Source organism: Lotus japonicus, chromosome 5 (assembly GCF_012489685.1).
Source record: "Lotus japonicus ecotype B-129 chromosome 5, LjGifu_v1.2".
NCBI lineage: Eukaryota > Viridiplantae > Streptophyta > Magnoliopsida > Fabales > Fabaceae > Lotus > Lotus japonicus.
In genome coordinates this window covers 14,891,105-14,915,807 of record NC_080045.1, presented here as the reverse complement: position 1 = coordinate 14,915,807, position 24,703 = coordinate 14,891,105, and the positions used below count along the sequence as shown (strand labels likewise).

At 37.1% G+C, this 24,703-nt stretch overlaps 2 protein-coding genes across 4 annotated transcripts; both read left to right on the top strand.

The window, feature by feature from the left end:
• The first annotated feature begins 9,271 nt into the window (after positions 1-9,271).
• LOC130717406 (probable 2-oxoglutarate-dependent dioxygenase SLC1) lies at positions 9,272-14,520 on the top strand. 2 transcript variants are annotated; one of them, XM_057567626.1, is made up of 5 exons: positions 9,272-9,430; positions 9,704-9,998; positions 10,438-10,685; positions 12,221-12,572; positions 13,696-14,520. In XM_057567626.1, the coding sequence occupies exons 2-5, from the start codon at positions 9,723-9,725 to the stop codon at positions 13,945-13,947; spliced, it is 1,128 nt and encodes a 375-aa protein (XP_057423609.1). In that variant the 5' UTR covers positions 9,272-9,430; positions 9,704-9,722; the 3' UTR covers positions 13,948-14,520. The 2 variants fall into 2 exon arrangements, with proteins under 2 accessions (XP_057423609.1, XP_057423610.1); XM_057567627.1 differs by having other exon boundaries at positions 9,305-9,463.
• A 3,695-nt stretch (positions 14,521-18,215) lies between these two features.
• LOC130717405 (carotene epsilon-monooxygenase, chloroplastic) lies at positions 18,216-24,424 on the top strand. 2 transcript variants are annotated; one of them, XM_057567624.1, is made up of 9 exons: positions 18,218-18,871; positions 19,448-19,744; positions 19,839-20,036; positions 20,709-20,810; positions 21,360-21,500; positions 22,220-22,327; positions 23,303-23,385; positions 23,608-23,770; positions 24,094-24,424. In XM_057567624.1, the coding sequence occupies exons 1-9, from the start codon at positions 18,386-18,388 to the stop codon at positions 24,127-24,129; spliced, it is 1,614 nt and encodes a 537-aa protein (XP_057423607.1). In that variant the 5' UTR covers positions 18,218-18,385; the 3' UTR covers positions 24,130-24,424. The 2 variants fall into 2 exon arrangements, with proteins under 2 accessions (XP_057423608.1, XP_057423607.1); XM_057567625.1 differs by lacking the exons at positions 23,303-23,385; positions 24,094-24,424 and having other exon boundaries at positions 18,216-18,871; positions 23,608-23,765.
• The last annotated feature ends 279 nt before the right edge of the window (positions 24,425-24,703 follow it).

The window sequence follows — 24,703 nt, the reverse complement described above, 5'->3', positions numbered from 1 at the left end:
AAGCTCTTCCACCTCCGCAGGCGAGGCGGAATCCAGGGATAGCTTGGCAAAGAGACACCCCGCGCGCAGAAGGTTGAGGATGGCTTCCTGCGCCACATCGTCGAAGTCAGGATTCTCAAACCTCCTCACACTTTCGAGGAAATATTCGGTTAGCATGAAGTCGATAGGAGAAGGCTGCTGGTTTGGAGCACAACCCATCTGACCATTGGCAATGGGATGATTAGCGTCAGGAGAAGAGTGGTGAGGAGTGGGCGAGGCGCTGAGAGTTGTACCTCCACTGTTAGGACTCACTGGATGGACGAGGGAGACCCCAGGTGGGCTCGCCTCGATCTGAGGACTTGAGCGGTCAGGAGAAAGGATCACTAGGGGGAATGCCATGAGCGAGAACTCCCTTGAGACGAGGCGAGGGCCCCGCGTCGCCCATGGGGACCGTTTCTTCTTCGCCCCCCAGGTCTTGGCGAAGGGCAGATGCTTCACCAACCTTGGGCCTCTTGGTTTTCTTCTTTTTATTCTTCAACTTATGAGGCAAGGAAGTCTCGGCCCCAGACTTTCCATCTAGGCCAGGATCAACCTTTTTGGATTTCCGGGACTTTTTTGAGGGAGAAGGCTGAGTGGTATTATCGTTGGATCTGGGAACCAGATCATCAGTTGTTGGCGGTGGGGCTTGGCATGGTATAGCTTCTCCAGACCCAGCGTCGTCTGAGGCGGGGTCAGTCGAAGAGGATCCTTTGACCTTCTTCAATGGAGGAACCGCAGCCTCGACGTCAGGATCAGCGACAGCGCGTTTCCTCTTTATCACCTTGGTATTAAAAACAGGAGGGAACTCGGGTGAATTAGAAGCCAGGGCGCGCTGAAACGCGGCTTCAGTAAAGTTTATTTATTCTAGGAATGATTGGAGGGTCTTCTCGCGAGCAGCCTCAAGCAACTGTGAGCATTCAAGGATGGGGAACCCGGCGAAAAAGCCAAGGATGGCTTTGTCTTCGTTGCTCAGTGACACATCTGACGGCGGTGGAACGTCGCGGGGACTCTCAGTCCAGTAGAAAGGGAACAAAGCAGTCCCGTCCCGGCGGGTGAAAGCTTCAGGATAGGTGAGGTGCACGACTATGCGAAAGTATCGGCGCCCAGGCCCCCTCTTGACGTTACTCTTGAAAGGATGGAGGTGCCGCCGGCCCGTACAGGATTTCAGAGAAATCCACCCAGGATTTTCGGTCTTCAAGGATTTCGGCTCCACGCCGTAGAAATAGAAGAAATAGGAGGTTTTCACTTCAAGACCAATGGCGTTACAGAGAATCTCGAAGCATCGAATGAAGGCCCAGGCGTTCAAATGAAGTTGGCACGGGGCTACGTTGATCTCCCTCATAACCTAGCAGAGGAAGGGAGAGAAGGGTAGTTTGATTCCCAGATCAAGGAAGAAATACTCATAAACATAGAAGAAGTGGGGTTGTTCCGCGCCTTGCTCGATTGCGCGGCACTTTCAGGGACGGCGGATGACCAAGCCCCGACCGGTGATGAGGGCATCCTCAAGGGACTTCTCGTGGCAGAAACCTCCGGCCTGGCGGGCCAACTCGACGATGGACTTGTCAGTGGACAACTCAGAGGGTTGACAGATGGCCCCTTGAGTGGGTTCCCGAGTTGTAGACGGGGGAAGGGTGGAGAAGATTTGGTGCCAAAAAGCGTTTTTCTCATTTTTATTAAGGGGAAACCCCCCGGCGGGGGGAAGGATAACTGGAGCGGGGGACGCTTGAGCGGCGTTGCGGGGTCGTGAAGATCCTTTGGTGCGGCGTTGGGGAGTCATTTTTTGATAACAAAGCAGGTTAAGGACGAAAGGGTAGAGGATGTAAAGTTGTCAGCAAACTGTTAGAGTTCTAGAAGCGGTGAATGAGAGAAGAAAGGGGAATTTAAAAATTGATATAAGAAACGGTTGGGGAATCGTGCCTCATCATGACAAAGATGGAATGATTACTCGAGGAAGCGTGGAGCGGTTTTCGGGAAACGAGGGCAGTGCATTAAATGAAAAGTTACAACAGTTGAGGCTTATTGGTTTGAATTCAAATTGTCAGGCTTTACCACGATTTGAAGGGACGTTTCAGAGATAGCAGTTGGGATTCGGTGGATTTGCTGACCTTAGCGCTACTTCAAGGCGCGACGCGTGGCAAAGGCTCGACGCATGTCAAAAGTGTCACGATTCAAAGCACGTGTGTAGCAGTGATGGGGTGAGCGGACCAAATGCCATTGACACAAGACTGCTTGTGGACTCTGCTCGCCCGGGAAAGGGGGAACGCAGCAAAAAGTCTAAAATATAGATTTTAAAAGCTTTACTCACCAAGCCATGTTGGCTACTGTTGCTCATTTTGTTAAACGCCCTAGGTTTTAGCATTGATTAGTCTCTTGTGGCTTTCACCTTAAGTCTTTTTGCTTAAAGACACACTTAACTCTCATGCTTTGAGCTCGGTGTCTTGTGGACTTGTGGACTGGGCGAGACCCCAGGGTCCCTCGCCCAAGGGCATCGGCCTTAGGCAGGGAGCGCGCCAGGGGTTTGGGCCTCTCTCCCCAAGGCCCAACTGGCCCATTAAGATACATTAGTGGTGCCAAGCCCAACTCTACACCTATAAATAGGGGACGGTTACCAATTGTAAAGGACTCTTGACTCATTTGAGAAATATTCAGATTGAAATTCAGTTACTTTCTCTCTCTCTCTAGTGGTTAGAACTTCTCTCTCTAAAACACTCATATCACTTTCCTCACACTTTGGGTACTCTACCCCCATTCAATGTTCTTAGGATAGAAAAAAGTGAAAGACAAAAATAATTTCAAAAGATTACATCAAATTCAACAAAGCACATGCTTCCGCTTTTTGGTATAAACTATGTCATATTCCTCAAGAATTTCCATCAACCATTGAAGAGAACAGAGAAAATATACAAAGTAGTGTCCCATAATGTGAGGATCATCTAGTATCATCTTCCTTCTTGATCATAATTTCTTGATTCAAGCCCCGACCACTGTAGATTTCTTCTTTTGCAATGCTTCTTTCACCTTAGCACTTTGACTTACACGAAGAATATCTCAACGTGCTTACATGAAGCTCCAATAACATTAGAGAAATTAGCAATTGTACTAAAAACAATGCAAGATAAACTTAAGTTTTGGTTTAGGAATGAAGTTGGTCAAGTCGAAGTATTGAAGATGGGTCGCAGAAGGTTTAAACCATGAAAAATTATAAAGTATTGAGAATGATGGCTCAAGAAATCCAAAATTGGTAAAGAAAGGGGTTCCAAGCTTTAAATGCTCACTCAAGAGAGATAGATACCTAAAAGAATTATTTTTAATCAAAAAAGCTCACTCAAGCAAGCGAAGATTCATTGCAGCAAACCAAGGCAACCATAACTTTGCTGATGATGAAGGGAGGTGCTTGAAGCTTGCTCAAGCGAGCTTAAGTTAGCTAGTCTCTAATAAATGGACAAAACATAATTTTTTAGAGAACTTCTTGGATTTTGAAGTAAACTAGCAACAACAGAAGCTAGATAAGAGCGATCACCACAAGAGGACTTCTAAGCATTATAGAAAATCAAGTTATCAATCTCGAAAGTCACGTCATGAAACCCAAGCTCCAAAGAAACTTATATTTCCAAATAGAGCAAAGTGCTTCAGCTAAAGCCATACTCAACGTTCCATGGTGCTTGCTCGACACTGAAGCCAGAACTGGCCCAACATTGCCATGTGCAACAAAACCAAACCTGACCAAGGAGCTAGACTTTGTAGCTTCATCTACATTCACTTTGATCGTATTAGCAGAAGGAGGCATGCATTAAGGGTGGAAATAGATCATGCGGCTTATCAGGGGCCTACGGCCTGACCTGGCTCGTTAGATAAAAAGGTCAGGCTTCAGTTTTTTAAAAAGCCTATTTTACTAAAAAGGCCAGGCCTAGGCTGTTAATAAACTGGTTTGGCCTATCAGGCAAGCCTGTTTGAAAAAAATATTATTAGAGTAAAGTTTTTTAATCCACAAAACCCACAAAGGTCAGCCGACATATCTTTTAATCCGTAACAATTTTTTTGTTTTTTTTTTACGTCGACCAAACAACTTCAGCTTGCCATAGGTCAGCCCACCTGTTGTGTTGAAGTATTAGAAACCCTAAAACTAACTCAACATCTAGGTCTTTATTGAGTCATCATTCACCCTTCACAATCGTCACACACCATCCTCCAGCCGAACCTCCTTGACCTATGAAACCTAATCATTCTCCGTGTACTTTTCTTTTATGCTCTCTCCCCTCCTCCTTCAGGGAAGCCATGCCTATCGAGTTGCGCACTGCAACAAAATCAACTATGCGATAGAGGGAATTCTTACATTACACTCAATTGCATTTCAACAATTATTCCTTTCGCCCTGTAAATTTACCTCTATATGAATATGGATTGAGGCATATATTCATTAATACACACATTCTTTCTCTTTTGTATAATTACCTATTACTTTATGTTTAATTTCACATTTATCGTCTTTGGTCCGACGTTTTGTTGCATTTTTTTCCTGAATTTTCTCAAATATTTTATCTTTGAATATATACGAAGATAAACGTATTTTTCCTTCATATTTTTTAAGTTCTTGATGAAACTTGAAACAGTGTTATTAACCTTCTCTTTTTTAATTCAACATCACTGCATCAGTGCCAGTTGTAAATATTGGCCTACAACAGGACACAGGCTAGGCTTGGACCTAAAACCTATGAGGTAGGTCAGGCTTGGGCCATGTACATCTTGGCCTGACCCATTTCCACCCCTAGCCTCCATGTGCTATTAAGAGCGACTGAACTGGCAACAATCACACTTACACTAAAGCTCCTTAATACCTTGCTAGAACTGGTGGCAAAGTTCCCTGAATTAGCGTCATCCATAGTTGAAAACTATATCATGATCGCAACAGAAGCAACACACACCAATGTCTGCTCCAGCTGCAACAGCCTTCCTTCGAACAACCACTTATTTCGCCCATATGGCCCAGATCTATGTGAAAATATGGTCAATAACCTACTCATTTTTTCAACAAGGAAAGTTATCCAACAAGTCCAAAAGATAGAAAGTATCAGAGCTAGAAGGAGACACAAGCGAGAAAGGAGCCAGGAACCACAATATCTCCATCGAAGAGCTAGAAAATACTGAATGAGCTACAAATTTAGCAGCATCTTCATACATTGGGAAAATTGGAGTTGGAAGAACCTCATAGAGCGCATACAAAACAACCTCCTTGCATTGTGGAATTGACTATTCTTCCCATGACGCCTTCCAATATCCATAGTCGATGAAGAAGGTGCCCCAACTTCAATATTATGCATAACAATCAAATAGGGAAATTTCCTAGTGAAATTACCATCCATCGTAGTAGCCCAAATCAATTCATCCGTGAGTGGCAAATGAGACAAGGAATTTGCAAAATCAATTCAGCTTCATAAGATATAAATGTTTGTCATACTAGTTGCATGTTCCACCTCCACAGGTTTGAAACAATTAGGTGCGAGACCAAAAAGAGCTTACCACCAACCTATTGCCTTGAAAAAACCATGCACCGAACCGTTGCATGAATCCAAGGATCTCTCCAAATATTTATAAGTTGTCACGATCTGACCTTCCAATTACAACTTTTTCAATGATCCACCTAGAGTTAAAGACGCTACTCCAAGTATAGCTAGGTCGCAACCCCCGCTTTGCATGGAATAATGTGGTCCAACTAAAATAAAAAGCTTTGAAGAGGCTAACCATAAAAAAGTTTGACATCTTTAACCCATGTCACCACTACTTAGCCAGACGAGAAATATTAAAAGACTTAAAAGAGCGAAAGTTGATCCCACCCATAGCCTTCGGTTGAGACAACTTCCCCCCACCTCATCCAATTCATCTTCCTCTTAGACACATCACCTCCCTGATGAAATTTATTGATCATCACCACAAATTCAGAAAAAAAAAAAAAAAAAAAAAAGAGACGTAGGCATAGAAAACTCATAATATAGACTGGAATAGATTGGGCAACAGATTTGACAATAACTTCTCTACCCGTCCTTGATAATGCTTTCTCCTTCCACCCTAAAGCGTCTTCTATAATACCCCATTCGCAAAAGAAAAAACCTAAGATTTTTATTTCCCAATGAGAGTGGGAAGTTCCATATACTTTTCATAACTCTCCCCCGCCTTAATACCAAAAAGCCTCGAAAACTCATTAATAGTAGTAGTAGGCACATTTCGGCTAAAAGAGACATATGATTTTTCAAATGTTTATCTTTGGACTAGAAGTCGCCTCATAAAACTCTATGATAGAGGAAATAACATTGGCCTCATCCACTGTTGCCCGGGAGAACATAATGTTATCTTCTGCAAAAAAAATAAGATATGATAGATAATCGGGGCCCCATGAGAAATCCTCAACCCTTGCAAGGAGGAAGAAACCATTACTCTAGAGAGCATAGTAGAAAACACCTCACTACATAGAATACATAGACAAGGTGATAACAGATTACCTTGCCACAAACCATTGTTTGGAGTAAGAGATGAAGAAGGCAAACCATTAATCATGATAAAGAACAATATCATACGAACACACTCCGGAAAACCCTTTTTAGACATGGTCATCTGAAGTAAATCTCACTCCACCTCATTGCATGCTTTCGACATATCCAGCTTAACAGTCATTATCCCCTTAGGCCATGTAATCTTCTTCTTCATATAATAGAAGCACTCAGATGCCACAAACTCATTATTCGAAATCAAACGATCCTGCACAATGACATTTTGATTCTCACTGACAATCTCAGACAAAATGATCTCCATCCTGTAAGCAATGGACTTCATCCTTATTAAAAATGACCTTACATAAGCTTATAGGCTAGAACTGGCTAGCATGAAACAACTTCTTTACCTTAGGAATAAGAACAAGCAATGTCTGATTAATAGAAGCGGGAGAAACATCACAATTTAGAATAACGATAACAAACCTCGTAACACCCTCACTAATCACATGCTAGAACTTCTAGTAGAATATAGCTAGGAATCCATTCCTACCAAGAGTCTTATGCATTTGTGTCAAGACACACAAAACCTCCTAACTAGTGAAAGGCGGGGATATATTGTACATATGTCGGCGGGATGTGGTGTCACACAAGGTATGTAGCCTCATCCACACGTAAAGGACATGAGGAAGAGAACAAAACCTAGACATAGGATGAGAAAACCATTGTAATCTAAACAATATTCTCAAAATAATTCCCATACCAGCCCTAGTTATTAAAATTGTATTTTGCACCTTACGTTGAGATGACTTCCTGTGAAAAAAATGTGTATTCATATCCCCCACGTTGTGACTAAGAAGCCTGAGACATCTAGCACCACCAAATCTCCTCCATCTCGAAGAGACCATCAAGCTCCCTCACAGTATCAAAAATATCTTGTAAGACCTCTTCAGTTTGAGACATAAACTAAAGAGACTCAAGCTTCTCATGTAAAAGCTTAATATCCCTACTGAAATTATCATTCTTCAAGCGACCCCACTCACCAAGACTCGAACCAAGAAATACATGTTTCATTATCATAGAACTAAGGCCACTACAACTTCCTCACACTCCACCCTATATTTGAAAAACCACACTTTGCTATAACGTGGAAAGCCTAGGCTTTCAAACAAACACAACCACGAGCTGAGCTAGACCAAGAGATCAAAATGATTATGGTCAGACTTCAACCTCGGTAAATGATCCACACACAACAATTTCCAAGAGTTCTGCCAAAGAGAATTTCTCAAGTTCTAGTCCAATTGTTCCTCTACTGCAAACGACTTTTTTCCTTTTGTTACACCATGTAAAAGGCAATCCATAGAAACCAATATCTGCCAAACCTAAAATAAAGATAATATCGTAAACAAACTATAAATGGGAGGGGTCAACAAGCTCCCTTCCTCTCTTATCATCCGGCGACAACACATCATTAAAGTCTGCACAACACACCCAAGGGACACCATCAGATGGTTTAAAAGCACTCAATAACTCCCACATTCTTCGCTTAAGTTAGGACTCAAGAAAGTGACATGGTGCAGTCATCTACACAATGCTAACCTTAGAAGAACCAAAATTAATAGGAACCAAAAAAATAATGAAATTTGTAGAAGAATAAAGAACCGAACACCTGACCCTCCTTCCATAGGAGACACACACCCTTGGACCTCAACAGTATCCGTACAATCTGTAGCATACACGTTAGAAGTTGTTAATATATGTTATAGGATTTCAGATGATATTGTTGGGTTTAAATGTGCGCGAGTCCAAACATGTTGGGATGTCAAGTGTGAGTAAAGAAGTCTCACATTGGATGGTTAGAGGAAGGATGAGCACTTTATAAGTGAAAGGACCCATACACCCATTGCCTTAAGGTTTTGGGTGAAGATGTGCTGTCCAATCCACTTTGGTGTGCTCATGTAAGCCCAATGTGATGATCCCCTGGTTTATCCTCTTGCGGCCCAACAGTGGTATCAGAGCCGATGGTTAGGCGATCATGGTGACGGCTCCTTGTGTCGAAAGTCTTCCTAGCAATGGTGGCTAGGCGGCGTGTCCCGTTGATGAAGATCCAACGGCGGTGCAAGTAATTGGAGGTTTGCGCTTGAGATGGACTCACACTTGAGGGGGAGATTGTTGGGATGTCAAGTGTGAGTAAAGAAGTCCCACATTGGATGGTTAGAGGAAGGATGAGCACTTTATAAGTGAGAGGACCCATACACCCATTGCCTTAAGATTTTGGGTGAAGATGTGGTGTCCAATCCACTTTGGTGTGCTCATGTAAGCCCAATGTGATGATCCCCTGGTTTTTCCTCTTGCGGCCCAACAAAACATTACAACAAGTCCATGAAAGTGGCTAGAGGATGGTCGATAAAAAACTTAGCCCAAAAACTTTAAGGGATTGAGACTCTCTAGTTTATAAAACATCTAATTTATCATCAACTAAGCAATGTGTGACTTCTTTTGAATATTTTCATTAGATTTTAATATAATCTTTACCTACTTTGCAAATAGTCAAACATTTTAAATTTTATTATTCTAATATAAAATTATTTAGTGTTTGTTTAACTTATTCTTAAAGTTGCATGTCATAAATTTTTATGCTTTAGCGTATTAGAGAGTTGAAATTATTGAAGTTTCAGAGCAAGACGACGGGGAGGTCTATATCTCCCCCGTGGTCTGACTGCACTTTTGTCAACGAAATTGTTAATTGGAAACACTAGAATCAGTCCTCCACACAAACCCAGAAGCCGGTTTTTTCAACTTTCTACTGTTCCCTGCCCCACACTCCTCCTCTTTCCCTTCACTATATATACACCAAAATGAAACACAATATGAATCCACCAAACTAATTTTGCTTTTCATTATCTATTTTCATAATATCATTAGCCAAGGTAATTTTTTTTTTTTGCAAGGCATTAGCCAAGGTAATGAGGAGTACCTCTTTCTAATTCCCTCATTGAAAGAGCACATTTTGATATCTCTCCACAATCACACACGCAACATATACTATATATCAATCATATAAAGCAAAATATTAGTTATGTTATATGTGCACATGATTAGTTATGTTATATGTAAATACAAATATTTAAGCATTGACCACTTGTTTCATTTTCTTCTTTATTGTTATGCACTTGTTCATAATTTACATTAATTATATGCAGGATATATAGGATACTCATCATGTCTCCTGTAATGGCAGTAAGTGCTCATAATCACAAGGGTGAATGCCATAAAGGAGTGAAGCAGCTGGTTGATAGTGGCCTTCAAAGGGTACCTAAAAAGTACATACTTTCTCCTTCAGAACGTCCTGCTACCAATATGGAAGAAGATCCAATAAATGTTGCCAAGCAAAACCTTCAGCTACCCATCATTGATTTTTCTGATTTGCTTGGTCCAAATAGGCCCCAAGTCCTTCAAAACCTTGCAGCTGCTTGTGAAGGCTACGGGTTTTTTCAGGTCAGCAACCGCGCTAAGCCACTAACAGAAATTTCTTTCCATAAATAATTCTGACTTTAGAATTAATTTTAGAACATTTTAACGGGATTGTCTAAATGACCCATGATAAAGTTTGGGTTAAATAATTTTAAAACAAAAAATGATGTGTACTATGAAATAGTGGCATACATCGAACATCTGGAATTTGTAGCGGTCAGAAACTGTCAAACAACAACAAATTTCAGAGTTTAAACTCTGATGGCCATAAATTGCAGACATCACCGCCACTATCTATTTCATGCTACACGAATCAGTGCTTATATAAAATAATTTGGGCCTTCATGACTTCATCTATATATACACTTAACCTTGCAGAGTTGACAAATTGCTGAGAATATTATTAGTTATTATTTGGAATGATGTGATTGAATTAAAGTTTCTCTTTGTTAAATTGATGCAGCTGGTAAACCATGGGATCTCAGATGATGTTATAAGAAGCATGATTGGTGTGGTCGGAAGGTTCTTTAATCTTTCATTTGAGGAGAGAACTAGATACATGACAGAAGACATGAGAGCAGCGGTTCGATATGGGACTAGTTTCAGCCAAACCAAGGACAGCGTGTTCTGTTGGAGGGACTTCTTGAAACTCCTCTGTCATCCCTTGCCTGAATTCCTTCCACATTGGCCTCCTTCCCCTGTGGACTTTAGGTGTGTATAGTATTACTCTCAGCTTAATTAATTAACAATTTTAATATGGGGTTGTCTAAATGACTCATGATATAGTTTGGGTTAAATAACTCATTATCCAATCACATTGGAGATAAGTGAGTTGAAAATAAATTAATAAATAAAATATAGAAATACCAACTCATTTATCTTTAATGTAATTGGATGATGAGTTATTTAACCCAAACTTTATCATGGGTCATTTAGACAACCTCTTTTAATATACATTCGCACTCATTTTATCTTTAAATTCTATCACTATAAATAATTCATTGTTAACGAAGGTCAAAGCTTTGGCTGTCGATAATGGTCCAATATCGTAAGTCCTAAAAAATTACTGACAACCACGAGACCGTCAATATTTACCTCATCGGAAATTAATTACCGACAACTTTTAGGTGTAGTTGTAGTTGTAAGCAGGATATTGAAAAGTTATTGACATGTTGGCAATAGCTTTCAGTCGATATTGACACAACATTTATCCTATCGGCCATTACTCTTTTTGACGAAGGTCGTTATCTGTTCGGGAAACGGTTGTATGTCTTTTATAAGATTTGAATTTTTGCTCTCATCGTGATAGAGTTCGAGCTTATTCTATCTTACTTACCCAAGACCATGTTGGTAACATAACGTTTTTCCTCTCTCTATCTTTTTTTTTACGGGGGCAATCTTATTCAACTCGGGTTGTGGTAAAGGTTAAAAATCTTCCTGACCCATGTCCACCCCTACTAGCTAAGTCCTAACAATATTACATCCAATGTTTTAAAAACTGATCACTCATAATTCGTGAAGACATTGATTAACAGTTAAATAACTTCATACTGATTTTTCAGGCTTTAGCCCTCAATTATATAAATAATAATAATAATAATAATAATTTCAGATCAGTTGATCGTGATTAAATCGATAATAGTTAAATATATTTATTTAATAATTCATGATATATTAAATTATTTATCAACATAAAATTTAAGAAATTAGCTTGAATTGAATTTTAAATTAACAAAAAAATCATTATATTGTATATCACTATATCATATGAAATTTAAAATGAATAATAAAAAGAATTTCAAAAAAAAAAATGAATAATAAAAAGATACTAAAAGCAATCCATATATGTGATTTTTCTGATTTGATATTACAATTTTATTTAAATAAAATATATTCTTATTAAATTTTTAAATAAAAATATAAAAAATTAGAAAATGTGATGTTCAAACTGATTCAGACTACTTTGGTACCACTAGTTTTGTTTGGTTTTCACCACTACTATAAAAAAAGTATTGTGTTTTTTTTTTCTCTATGTTTAAATTTAAATACTATGTGAATTTGTCTGATTATTACTTCTCACTGTTTCTTCTCTCTTTTATTTTTGATTAATTCTTTGTTTAGACATTGTTGCATTAATGTCCACACTAGGATGAGTTAGGGACAAATTTATCTTCGTGTTTTTTATGTCAATAAAGCTTGCAATGTTTGTATTTTTACTTTATTCTTTTATTTTGAATCAATTGAAGGAAAGTGGCGGCTACCTACGCACAAGAAACCAAACACTTATTCCTGATGTTAATGGAAGCCATCGTAGAGAGTTTAGGAATCATGGAAGCCAACGAAGGAGAAGAGACATTAGAGAAGGACAATATTCTGAAAGAAATGGAAGATGGAAGCCAGGTTTTGGTGACCAATTTCTATCCACCATGCCCTGAGCCAGACCTAACCCTAGGCATGCCCCCTCACTCTGATTATGGATTCCTCACACTTCTTCTCCAAGACGAGGTTGAGGGTTTGCAGATCCAATTCCAAGAGAAATGGTTCACTGTCCAACCTATCAACAATGCCTTCGTTGTAAATGTTGGTGATCATCTTGAGGTAAACATTTTTTTTTTGAAAGTAGGTAAAAATTAATCCATATTCATTTAATTATTTTCTATTAATTAATTCTTATAGGTAAAAACCATCATTTTAAAAACTAGATTGGATCGACTGGTCCATTTGAATCGGAAATTGATCAAGTGACATGCATGTCCATGCATGTCCAGATCGATGAGTCGATAAGAATCAGTCCAACCGACACTATTGAACGGTTTCCGATTTGAATCAGTCATATATATTTCAAAAATCAGCATAAAGCTTAGGAAAATTGTATTTATATTTCAAATTTAATAAGTTATACTTTGGTCAAAAATTAATTAGAATAGCAACATACATCAACTATAGTTTTTATCCCTTTATTATTCACTTTTTAATTTATAAAATATACATTATGGAATTTTTATGTTAATTTAAAATTTAATTCGACTTATTTTTTTAAAAAACATTATGTTAAAAAATTGTATTTATAATAAAAACACAATTTTGGTAAGTATGTAAATAAATTAATACTACCTCCGGTCCTATTTATAAGCAACAAAAAAATTCACATAGTTTAAGAAATGTAGTTAAACTAGATAAAATGCATTAAATATGTCTTGAATCAAAATAAACTTCCAAAATTACCCTTTGTTATTAGTGTTGGAAAGTGGGAAAGAGAGAGAATAATTAATGAGACACATTTAACAAATTAGAATTAATAAGGGCATCATGGGAAAAAAATAATTAGTATAGCTCAAACTTTCATTTGGTTCTTATAAAAAGGACAAAAAATTTTCTTCTCTTTCATGCTTATAAATAGGACCGGAGGTAGTAATAGATTATAAGAAATAATATATTATAGATTAAAAATAATTAATAGTGCAATAAAACTAATATACTAATTAAGTTTTAGATTGTATGAGATTTTATAAACTTGGTTTAATTTATTATAGAAGTTTCACTTCAACTATCAAATTGACAAAATTTATTGTGTATGAAAAGTTATTGAAAGGTACATTCAATATGAATAAAAAATGTTCTAGATCATGACTCGTTCTACCTAGTACATATGAATCAAAAAGTCATATTGTGTGTCCTATTTATGTTGCTGACTTGTTTTTCTTTAATTATTATTTATCAGATATATAGCAACGGGAAATACAAGAGCGTGTTACACAGGGTTGTGGTGAATTCAGCAAATAGCAGGACTTCAGTGGCTTCGCTGCATAGTCTTCCTTTCAACAGCACCGTGAGACCGTCACCGAAACTTGTAGATGAAACGAATCCCAAACGTTACGCGGACACGGACTTTGAAACTTTTCTTGCTCACATTTCAACCACTGAGACCAAGAGAAAGGATTTCCTAAACTCTAGGAAATTGACTTCGACATGATAATCACTAGAGTAGAGTCTAGGAGGGACGAAAATTATGGATAGAAAATTTGAGTGAAGTGCCATGGCACACTACAATAATTGATCAATTATTACTTTCCTTTTTATGTGATGTTATTATGTTACAAGCATGATCAGTCTCGTGAGTGTATCTAGCCTGTAAAAGATAATCACGATTCATGGAAGATACATAGTTGACAAGGGTTTTTATCTAATTTCATATGTATGATACTTAATGGAGTAGTGGGAGAATATTTTGTTGAAAGAGACATAGTTATTTAATGTAATCTTTAAATATCACGGTTCATGGAAGATACAAGGAGTAATTGGTCAGGGTTTTAGATCTATTTAAGTAGAAAATTATTCCATGCATATGTATGATACTTAATGGAGTAGTTAGAGAATATTTTGTTGAGAGACACATACTTGTTTAATGTGATTTTTAAGTTTGGAGGAAATTAGTCTTATAATTGTCGGTTGTAAGAATATCTTGAGAAAAAAATTGATATATAGATCGTGTAAGGTTTTCTTCACAATTTGCATACTCACAAAATATTACGAGGGTTTTGATAAATTCACACTTATTTTCTCTTTCATTTTCATCTTATCTTATCTATGTGTTAATGCCAAAATTTCGTAGTTGCCACTTGTCAAGTGTAAAGCAAAATAATATGCAATTACTAGCATGTATTGGAGCTTTTAACTTATGTATTGAGAGTTAATTGTAACTATAGTTAGAAGTATTGAGGGTTGATTGTAACCATAGTTAGATGTGTTAACCTAGGTTGATTAGTGGTTAGTGCAGATTAGTCTATAATGGTTAGGTAGATTTTTTTGTATATATGTTGAAACTTGAGATTAAATTAAATGAAAGAATTCATTCTTCATTATATTGGCTTAATTGCACTTTTGGTCCCCAACTTTAGTCATCCTGAAAATCGTCCCCAAACTTCAAAATTAGTAAAAAAAAAAACGTCTCTAACGTTTGCACCCGGTTGCAAAAAATGATCTTCCGTCCAATTCCATCAAAAAACTAACGGAATATTCCTCAAAAAATTAATTAAAAAATTTAGTCTCTCTGAAACATTCATCATCTTCATATTAAAAATCCAGAAATTCATCATCTTCATCCCATTTTTCCTTCATCTTCATATAAATGAGTAAATCAAAATTAAGCTTTCTCATCCAAAAATCACTATCCTATATACCAATAAAAAATTATTAAAGCCATCAAATTCAGCAAATTTAATTCTTCACACATCACTCCGGAAAGTAGATCTAGATGGATGGGTTTCGAAGGTAGATCTAGATGGAAAAACACCCCATTATTGCAAACATTGCAGGAACTTTCCTTCCCAGATATTCACAATTTACCAAAAATAGCTTATAAACACCCATCAAGTGAAACCCAAGGAAACAAAATCAAAATTGAATCTTCAGCTACGAAGAAACCTGAAGAGTTTGGCTTGGTGGGTAGTTTGACAGAATGCAGCGAATTCCATGTGGGAATAATGGAGTGAAGACAGCTCCATCACCATGCACGCGGAGCTGAAGATGAAGCTCAGAAACACCTTCAACCCACCCACACCCAACCTCACCCCACCCCCAGATCTGAAACCCAGCCTCACTTTCGCGCCGCTCTGCTCCACCACGGTCACCAACCCCCACCACCGAAACCCAACTCCCACCACCGAAACCCAACCCCATCTAAAACTCCCTTTGTTCTTTTCTGGGTTCCACGGAGGATATGCAAGATCTGAGTTTTTCAAGAGGTGTGTTTTCGAGCTTGATGGTGTTGTCTGCGCGGTGGTTGCCGCGATGGTTGCTGGTGGGTCGATGGAGGTGAGCGACAGAGTTGGATTTCTTCATTTTCCAGAACCTAGATATTCAATATGATATTAGAGCCTATTTTAGATCCATTTGTTTGTTGTGGAGAGATCTTCCATATTTGGGCTACCCATTGTTGTTCATTCAATGCTCCAGATGTTCAGCCCAAGGCGTGAGGGTGTGTTAGAAGTCTCCCTTTGGCTAGAGATATGTCATGGATAGACTTTATAAGGGTAGAGCAACCTTCAACTCTTGAGCTAGCTTTTTGGTTGAGTTATGTCTCCTTAATTCTAATATGATATTAGAAGTCCCACATCGGCTGGAGAGATAACATAGATAGTCTTTATAAGGGTAGAACAACCTTCAACTCTTGAGCTAGGTTTTGGGTTGAGTTAGGCCTCTAATTCTAATATGGTATCAGAGCCTATCCTAGATCCATTTGTTTGTCGTGGAGACCTCTCATATTCGGGGCACCCATTGTTGTTAATTCCCCGCTCCAAGTAATCAGCCCCGGGCATGAGGGGGTGTGTTAGAAGTCTCACGTTGACTAGAGAGATGACATAGATAACCTTTATAAGGGTAGAGCAACCCTCAACCCTTGAGCTAGCTTTTGGGTTGAGTTAGGCCTCCCTAATTCTAATAAACTCAAGCAATATATGTCCAAGACCACTACAATTCACTTGGATGCTCTTCACCATTTACTGAGATGCCTTAAGGGTACACCTAGCCAGGGTCTTCTGTTTCCTAGAACTGGAACACCTTTTTTGACTGCATATAGTGATGCAGATTGTGGGAACTACCTTGATACAAGAAAATCCACAACTGGCTTCTGCATTTTCTTTGGTAGCTCATAATCTCATGGAAATCAAAGAAGCAAGCAACAATATCAAGATCCTCTGTGGAAGTTGAATATAGGGTCTTGCTACAGTTTCCAATGAAATACAATGGCTCACATGACTGTTACTTGATTTACAGGTCCCTTGTTCATCCTCTATGGTGATAATAACTCAACATATTGCGTCCAACCCTATTTTCCATTAACGCACAAAGCATATTGGCATTGATTGTCATTTTGTGAGAGAAAGGGTTGAATCTGGATTGTTGAAGCTTATACATTTGAAGACACATAAACAACTGGTTGATCTATTCATAATCTGTATGGCCCCTCTTGAGGGGGGAGTACTGGAGCTTTTAACTTAGTTATGTATTGAGAGTTAATTGTAACTATAGTTAGAAGTATTGAGGGTTGATTGTAACCATAGTTAGATGTGTTAACCTAGGTTAATTAGCAGTTAGTGCAAATTAGTCTCTAATGGTTAGTTAGATTGTTATAACAGAAAATGATTATGAATTACTTAGGAATTTTGGTTGAAACCTGAGATTGAATATGATGAAAGAATTCATTCTTCATTTTTCAAAACCTAGAGAATAGAGATTCAATAGCACGTGAAAGTCGAAACCAAATTTTTGGTTGATATTGGCCAAACTTGTTTCATGTTTTGATTTTAGATTTCTAAGGTTAATGTCTCATTGATTACTAACCATATACAAAGTGAATTTTTAAAGATATTATTGAGTAATTATGATGCCTAAGGTTGATGTCTTAGTGATTATGTGTGATTTTTTCCCTAGTTCTTTTAGCTAATCAAGTCCCTCTACTTTTCAAATTAAGCCAATTTGGTACTCTTAATTTTGATATCCATAAAGTTGCTAAATCTTCATTTTCTTTTCAAATATTTTAGGGTATATGATGAAATTGATATATAATACACGGTTAAATGTTAGAAAAATTGTGAAAAATTGTTAAATTTTAAATGATATGAGATTATGGTTTAATAATGTGAGAAATTGAGACTTTTTAAATTTTTGATTGAGATTTAATATGTTGATTAGTGGGTTTTGATGAGAATAACTACCTCTACCCCGATTAAATTGATCTAACTTGTAAAGATTTTTCTTAGAAAACAAGAAAATTTAAGAGTCTTAAGTAGAATAATAATTATATGCAGACTTGATTTGTAATAATTAAAAAGTTGAGGCGTTATAATATGCTTATAAACGTATTTAGGGGTTAAATTCACCCAATGTTAAAACTACGGATAAAAGTAAAATTGTACCAAATAATTAATATTTGTTCCCTTTTCATTTCTCTTTTGGTGCTTGTAATTTCGACCCATGCATGTTGCGAATCCAACTGTATGCGGTGAAAGACTGAAGGACAAATGTCCATTCAAGAGTGATGGTTTGTAAATATTAAATTCTTAACCTACGTTTCAAACAATCACTTTTAACTACGGTGGTGACCGAACCGAAAACCACCTAGGTTTTTGTTTTCTCTTTAGTATAAAGTTTGTGCTAATTTTTTAGTTTTCTTCACATTAATGAATATAATACCAAAAATAGAAAAGAATGTGTCCTTGCTAATTGCCATCTACCATAATGTGGCATATAGCACAACCACACCATTCCTACCCAACACTAACCTGTGACCAAAGCTACTTGATGCTCATTTCACTGCAGTTCATGGCGTTGCAACTTCGTCCTCACACACTGTGTTTCCATTCCAATTCCAGCACCGTTTAACCGCCACCATCCACCCTCAACCATCACCAATGCCTTGTTCACTCTCCCTCTCACCCCTCTCTCTCTTCCCACCCCACAAAACCACTCCTTCTCCTCCAACTCGAAAACCTTATCCACTTCACACTCTCTCTGTGAAATCCTCCATTAACAAGAACTCGGAAACCAGCACAAAACCCAGTTCATGGGTTAGCCCAGATTGGCTCACTTCACTCTCCAGGTCATTGACCGCAGGGAAAAACGATGATTCTGGGATTCCTATAGCAAGTGCCAAGCTTGATGATGTTTCTGACCTTCTGGGTGGTGCGCTTTTTCTTCCTTTGTTCAAATGGATGAAGGAGTATGGTCCCATTTATCGTCTAGCTGCTGGTCCTAGGAACTTTGTGGTGGTTAGTGACCCTGCCATTGCCAAGCATGTGCTCAAGAATTATGGGAAATATGGCAAGGGTCTTGTTGCTGAGGTTTCGGAGTTTCTGTTTGGGTCTGGTTTTGCTATTGCTGAGGGTCCACTCTGGACGGTAATTTTTCTGTTGTTCAAGATTTTCCCATTTCTTGTTTTTAATGTTTATGAACTTGTTTTGAGTTTTGAAGATGGAAAAAATTAAGTAGTCTAGCAATGTAGACTGATGTGCTTGTGCTTAAGTGTTTAGTGACTGTTTAAGCAATTAGATGCAATACCTTAATGCTCAATCTACTAAAATTGCATTAGTAGAATTGATTCCAGACATAATTGATTCTACTAAAATTGCGTATGGTAAGCGTGAGTTAAAATTGCTGAGGGTCCACTCGGACGGTAATGTTCTATTGTTCAAGGTTATCGAATTCTGGTTTTGATGGTTATGAGATTGTTTTGAGTTTTGAAGATGGTAAAAATCAATGTTTTTATAGCAATGTAGACTGTTCTGCTTGTGCTCTAGTGTTTAATGTTTAGAACTGGTAAGCAATTAGATGCACTACCCTAATGCTCTAGCTTTTAGTATGAATCATTTGTTAATTTATAGTTAAATTGGTACTAGACGTGGTTCTTGTCATGATTTTATAGGTTATTTTGGGCAACCGGCTCTTTGTTACAGCTATTTTGTGATATTTATTAGGCAAGGCGCAGGGCTGTGGTTCCATCTCTTCACAAACGGTACTTGTCTGTTATAGTGGATAGGGTATTTTGTAGATGTGCTGAGAGATTAGTGGAGAAGCTACAACCTGATGCACTTAATGGAACTGCAGTTAACATGGAGGACAAGTTTTCACAGTTGACTCTTGATGTTATCGGTTTATCTGTATTCAACTATGACTTTGACTCACTTAATGCAGACAGTCCTGTTATTGGTGCTGTTTACACTGCTTTAAAAGAGGCAGAGGCTCGTTCAACTGATCTTTTGCCGTATTGGCAGGTAAGTTCTTTCTCATCTCCCCATTCATGATATGTGTATGCTTTCTGTGATTATTGTGCCATTTTTTTTATTTTCTTGTGCTTGGTTTTTACAGGTTGAATTTCTACGTAAGATAATCCCAAGACAAATAAAGGCTGAAAATGCTGTTACCATTATCAGAAAAACTGTTGAAGATCTTATTGAGAAATGTAAAGAGATTGTAGAATCTGAGGGTGAAAGAATTGATGGTGATGAATATGTGAATGACAGTGATCCTAGTATTCTCCGGTTCTTGCTGGCCAGCAGAGAAGAGGTTTGCTGTATTTTATTACTAACACATTGTAATTTTATCGCTGTGTTCTTATGTGGGTTGCTGTGTAGTCAGAATGTTTAATGATAGAGGTTTGGTAATGTATGAAGTTTCCCTTTCCGGCTTTCCCATTGGATTATAGATCAATTATCTCTTTCCCATTAGATCAATAGATCTATTATTTTATGTGAGCATAAATGCTTGTTTTTCATTACTAAACTCTCTGTTCAAGTTACTCAGGCTGAGATGTTGATTGATCATAGCACAGCCAAGTATATTCCATCCTGTAATTCTCTATTGTTTACATCAGAATATTCATTTGTGGCCTTACTTTTTCTTGGTTAGTGTGTTACTTTTTGAAATGTTTTCAACCATGTAGTATTTCTTTTCGGACTTCTGGTTGTGGTAGTATTTTATAAGGAGATAAATTGTGGCTTTTCATGTTCTTTTAGTATAGTTGCCCTTATTGCTCATTTATTGAGTTTTCTGCTTCATTTTGTTACTTTTGGAAATGAAGGTCTGCACCACCATCACTTCCTTCCTAATATACAGCATATCAGTTGATGATGACACTTACTTATTCTTTTTATGGGTTGTTTAGTCTACTTTTGTAGCATGGAGATCTTTTTTTCTTTGGATCTCTGTTCCTCATGTTAATGATTCTCTACATGCCAGGTTTCCAGTGATCAACTAAGGGATGATCTTTTGTCGATGTTAGTTGCTGGTCATGAGACCACTGGTTCAGTGTTGACCTGGACACTTTATCTACTAAGTAAGGTATCATTTTACATTTCTTCTCTCTAATTTTTCCTTTATATAATGTTTTCACCCCCACCCCCTGCCCACCAACTCTATAGATTCACTGCAAAACCTCTTCCCAATTCTCATTAGTACTGTCAATGAATTGCTGTTGCATATTTTTGATAGGGTAATGTGGGAATTTATAATGTGCATGATGTTTGTGATCCTGCAAGATTATTTTGCATTTTCCTTTTGAACCTTGAATTTAATCCAATTATTTTACTTTTTGGAATCTTCAAACTAATCTAACTGTTAATATGTAAAGTTGGAAATTTTAAAACCGGTTTAACCTGGTTCAACGATATGCATCAAAAGCATTTTGAAAAAACTCATTAACTTTCTAATTTTTTTCAGCTGCCAGAATGATTTGAGGACTTTGTCAATATTTATCCATTCTTATTTTGAATTCGTAATATGTCTTTATATATGCTTTGTAACGTATGATTGTTATCTTTGAGAACTAAAAAAAAAAAAAGAGCTCGATCATGGTCTTTGCCCCATAAATCATAAGCCCTATTGATGCAGGATTCTTCCTCATTGGCAAAAGTACAAGAAGAGGTAGACAGAGTTTTACAAGGAAGGCGTCCTACCTTTGAAGATATGAAAAATCTCAAGTTCTTGACACGCTGCATTACTGAGTCACTCCGGCTATATCCACACCCCCCTGTAGGTCGCTATGTTCCTTGATATGATGATTTTTACTACAAACATCAATCTGAGATGCAAAATATTTTGTATTATCTTTGTGTAAGACATTTGCTTACTTCTGTTTAGGTTAAACTTACTTTTAAGATACGTTAGCATGGTAATATAGAAAACAAACTAGTAATGATATGGCAAGCAGGTTGTGAAAGTAAATTTCGGTGATCTAATGGTCTTATTGTTGAAATTTCTAAAAGCTGGTTGTTTCTGAGATTTATGACTTTGGTGGTGGAACCATAGTATAATGGTAGGAATTATAAGAAACTGTAAGGCAAACCAGAGCAGAAATTAATTTATTCTGGCTGCTCTGCATGAACAGTGCTCTAGCACAATATCATTTTCCTTGTTTAGACCGGCTGTTTAAGCTTAATAAGTTCTCTACTGTTTTTCCTTCTTCCGCCATACCATAAAGCTTAGTTTAAAATGGAAGAAGAATGATATATACAAAGAATGATGAGCCATTGAGCTTTTTACCAAAGTTTATGAGCTCGATTCTATAAACATATATGTTATTCATTAGTATTCTTTGATTACATACGTAAACACTATCGTGAAATATCATTTAATATCTCTGAATAGGTTTAGTTCACAGCTACATTCCTTAGTTTTCTCTAATATACTTTGTTGAAGCTGCTGGCTTATCAAATATCTTTCACTAATGTTGCAATTTATACATCCTTAAGGTATTGATAAGAAGAGCTCAAGTTCCTGATGAACTTCCAGGTGCTTACAAAGTCAATGCTGGTCAAGATATTATGATTTCAGTGTATAACATACATCATTCTTCTGAGGTATTACTTGTTATTTAACCTTGATAAAAGCTTTCTTTTGTGGGTCAAATGCAGCTTTACTATTTGAATGTAACAAAACGTATACATTTTTGTTAAAAATTTGATGGAAATTTTAAATTAAAGTAATTGGGCTTGCCCAATATTGTTATAGCCGAATAATATACAGAGGGAAGGGAGTATGTTTGTTTCATAAGCTTCCTAAATGTTAGAATAAGTCAGCCTTTTCATGTTACAAACCTATTAAATGAATGCCTCCCCACTTGTTTTGCCTTTTTCACTTTCATTCTTTATATGACCCCCCTCCTTGGATTAGCTGAATTGTACTATAGTCAACTATGTGATTTGTTATAGTGTTTAAGTGTATATTATCGCTATTTCTATTGCAGTCAGGGTTGAGGCATAAGAACACATCATAAAGCCATTAATACAAGGCTTTTCATTGTAATTTTTTAATTGAATATTTTAACATGGTTAGAACCTGCTGGATTCCATTTCAAAAGAATCTTCTGTGTTCTTGTTTTTCCGTTTTTGTTTTAAAAGACATCAGATTCAGGAAAGGGAAAAAAAGAACGAAAAAGAATACTTTGGATGACAATATAAGTTTGATTTAAGAGTGTGTTAAATAGTTACCACTTACCACTGGTTCTCTATTGATTTTCAGTATAGAAATAATTTGTATCATTAAAAGCAATTTACTATGGTTTTTACTGTTGAAGATAATTAATTTTTCCAATCAGTAGTTGCTGTGTTTAAATTCTTGATGTTACTCAAACTAAAAAATTATTTCTAAGGTGATTAAGAAAATATATAGACACATTACTTCTATCTTGGTGTAGATGTGTACTTTTTTTTCTTCCTTGTAATTTTGCTAGAATCAATATGATATGCAAGGTGTTTCACTATCAGAATATTGCGTCTCACTTTCAAGTTCACTATTTTGACCCATTCTATGAATTTCATCATGATTTTGCAAAGGTTTGGGATAGGGCTGAAGAGTTTTTGCCAGAAAGATTTGATTTGGATGGTCCAATGCCAAATGAAACAAATACAGATTTCAGGTGTGCATTATGTTACAGAACTAATTCTTGCACACTACATAAGACATAAGTAGTGTAAACTCCGCCACCACTGTCGTGGTAGATAACTAGCTTACGTCTTCTTTGCTGGTGGCTCTTCCTACCCCTCCTTTTTTACTGAATGATAAGCATGTGTTCCTACGGATTTTTTGTTTGTGTATATCCAAGTTTCCTCGGATTTTAATGACTCAAAACATGGTACAGATTCATCCCATTCAGTGGAGGGCCACGCAAGTGTGTTGGTGATCAATTTGCTTTATTGGAAGCTACAGTTTCCCTTGCAATCTTTCTACAGCACATGAACTTTGAGCTGGTCCCTGATCAGAATATTAGTATGACCACAGGAGCAACAATACATACAACAAATGTAAGACTATCTACTTAAGTCTTTGAGGTGTGTTTTCACTTGTGGCATGTTTAGTCCCAGAGTTATCCTCATGCATCAATTTTTTGAGCTTTGCAAGTTTCACTTGTTTGAAACCGGAGAATGACAGCAAAAGGAAATGCTAAATTATTTAAGTCTTATCAAGCTTTTTTTTCCCTTTAATTTTGTCAAAAGTGGAAGAAAATCTTTTAATTTTCTTGCTTTATTATCCTGATTTTTAAATACTCAAACAAAGGAAAATAGATGCTTCACAGATATCTAACTGGTACCTTTTACTGTGACTTAATGGGAGTTTACTTTTGCAGGGCTTGTACATGAAACTGAGCCAACGGGTGAAATAGTTAACTTCCAATTCATTTTCTTCAAAGAAGCTGTAAACTTGTCTATATCTCAGTCATCAGTATATCAAATTCTTATGATGATTTTCTCATTTTTGCTAGTTAATGTATCACAAGTTATCTAGTAAATATGTATATGATAGAAATTATTTTCAACAGTCAAATCATTTCCACATTTTGTAAAGAAATTTAATTGATTTACGAAGTGAAGAACTAGTGCAGAATGCACAGATAAATTCCAGCTACAGAACTGTTCTCTAGTTAAAACCCATATGGACTATCGATCTCTATTTTTCAAGAATGGAATGTGTTTTATTTATTTGATAAGTTTTTTTTTATTAACAAAAAAAACCGCTCAAATTTAAATTATATTTGAAATTTATCATTTATGCCCTCTTTTTAGTTTTAGAATTTTACTTTCAAATACTTTTTAAATTAGCAAGTATCCTGTGGGATGAAATACAAAGAAATTAGATATCTTGTCAGTTAAGGACCAATTTAGATTCACCCATATATTATAGGGAAAACAACATATTTAACACAATTTTTAACCACTGGTTTTCTGGTTAATGGAATT

Bases quoted from the DNA above. Each gene is read 5' to 3' on its own strand.
- LOC130717405 (XM_057567624.1), top strand. From the start codon at position 18,386: ATGCCTTGTTCACTCTCCCTCTCACCCCTCTCTCTCTTCCCACCCCAC. The intron at 20,037-20,708 runs GTTTGCTGTATT...TCTACATGCCAG, and splicing joins TGCTGGCCAGCAGAGAAGAG to GTTTCCAGTGATCAACTAAG. The intron at 23,771-24,093 runs GTAAGACTATCT...TTACTTTTGCAG, and splicing joins CAACAATACATACAACAAAT to GGCTTGTACATGAAACTGAG.
- LOC130717406 (XM_057567626.1), top strand. From the start codon at position 9,723: ATGTCTCCTGTAATGGCAGTAAGTGCTCATAATCACAAGGGTGAATGC. The intron at 10,686-12,220 runs GTGTGTATAGTA...AATCAATTGAAG, and splicing joins CCTTCCCCTGTGGACTTTAG to GAAAGTGGCGGCTACCTACG. The intron at 12,573-13,695 runs GTAAACATTTTT...ATTATTTATCAG, and splicing joins ATGTTGGTGATCATCTTGAG to ATATATAGCAACGGGAAATA.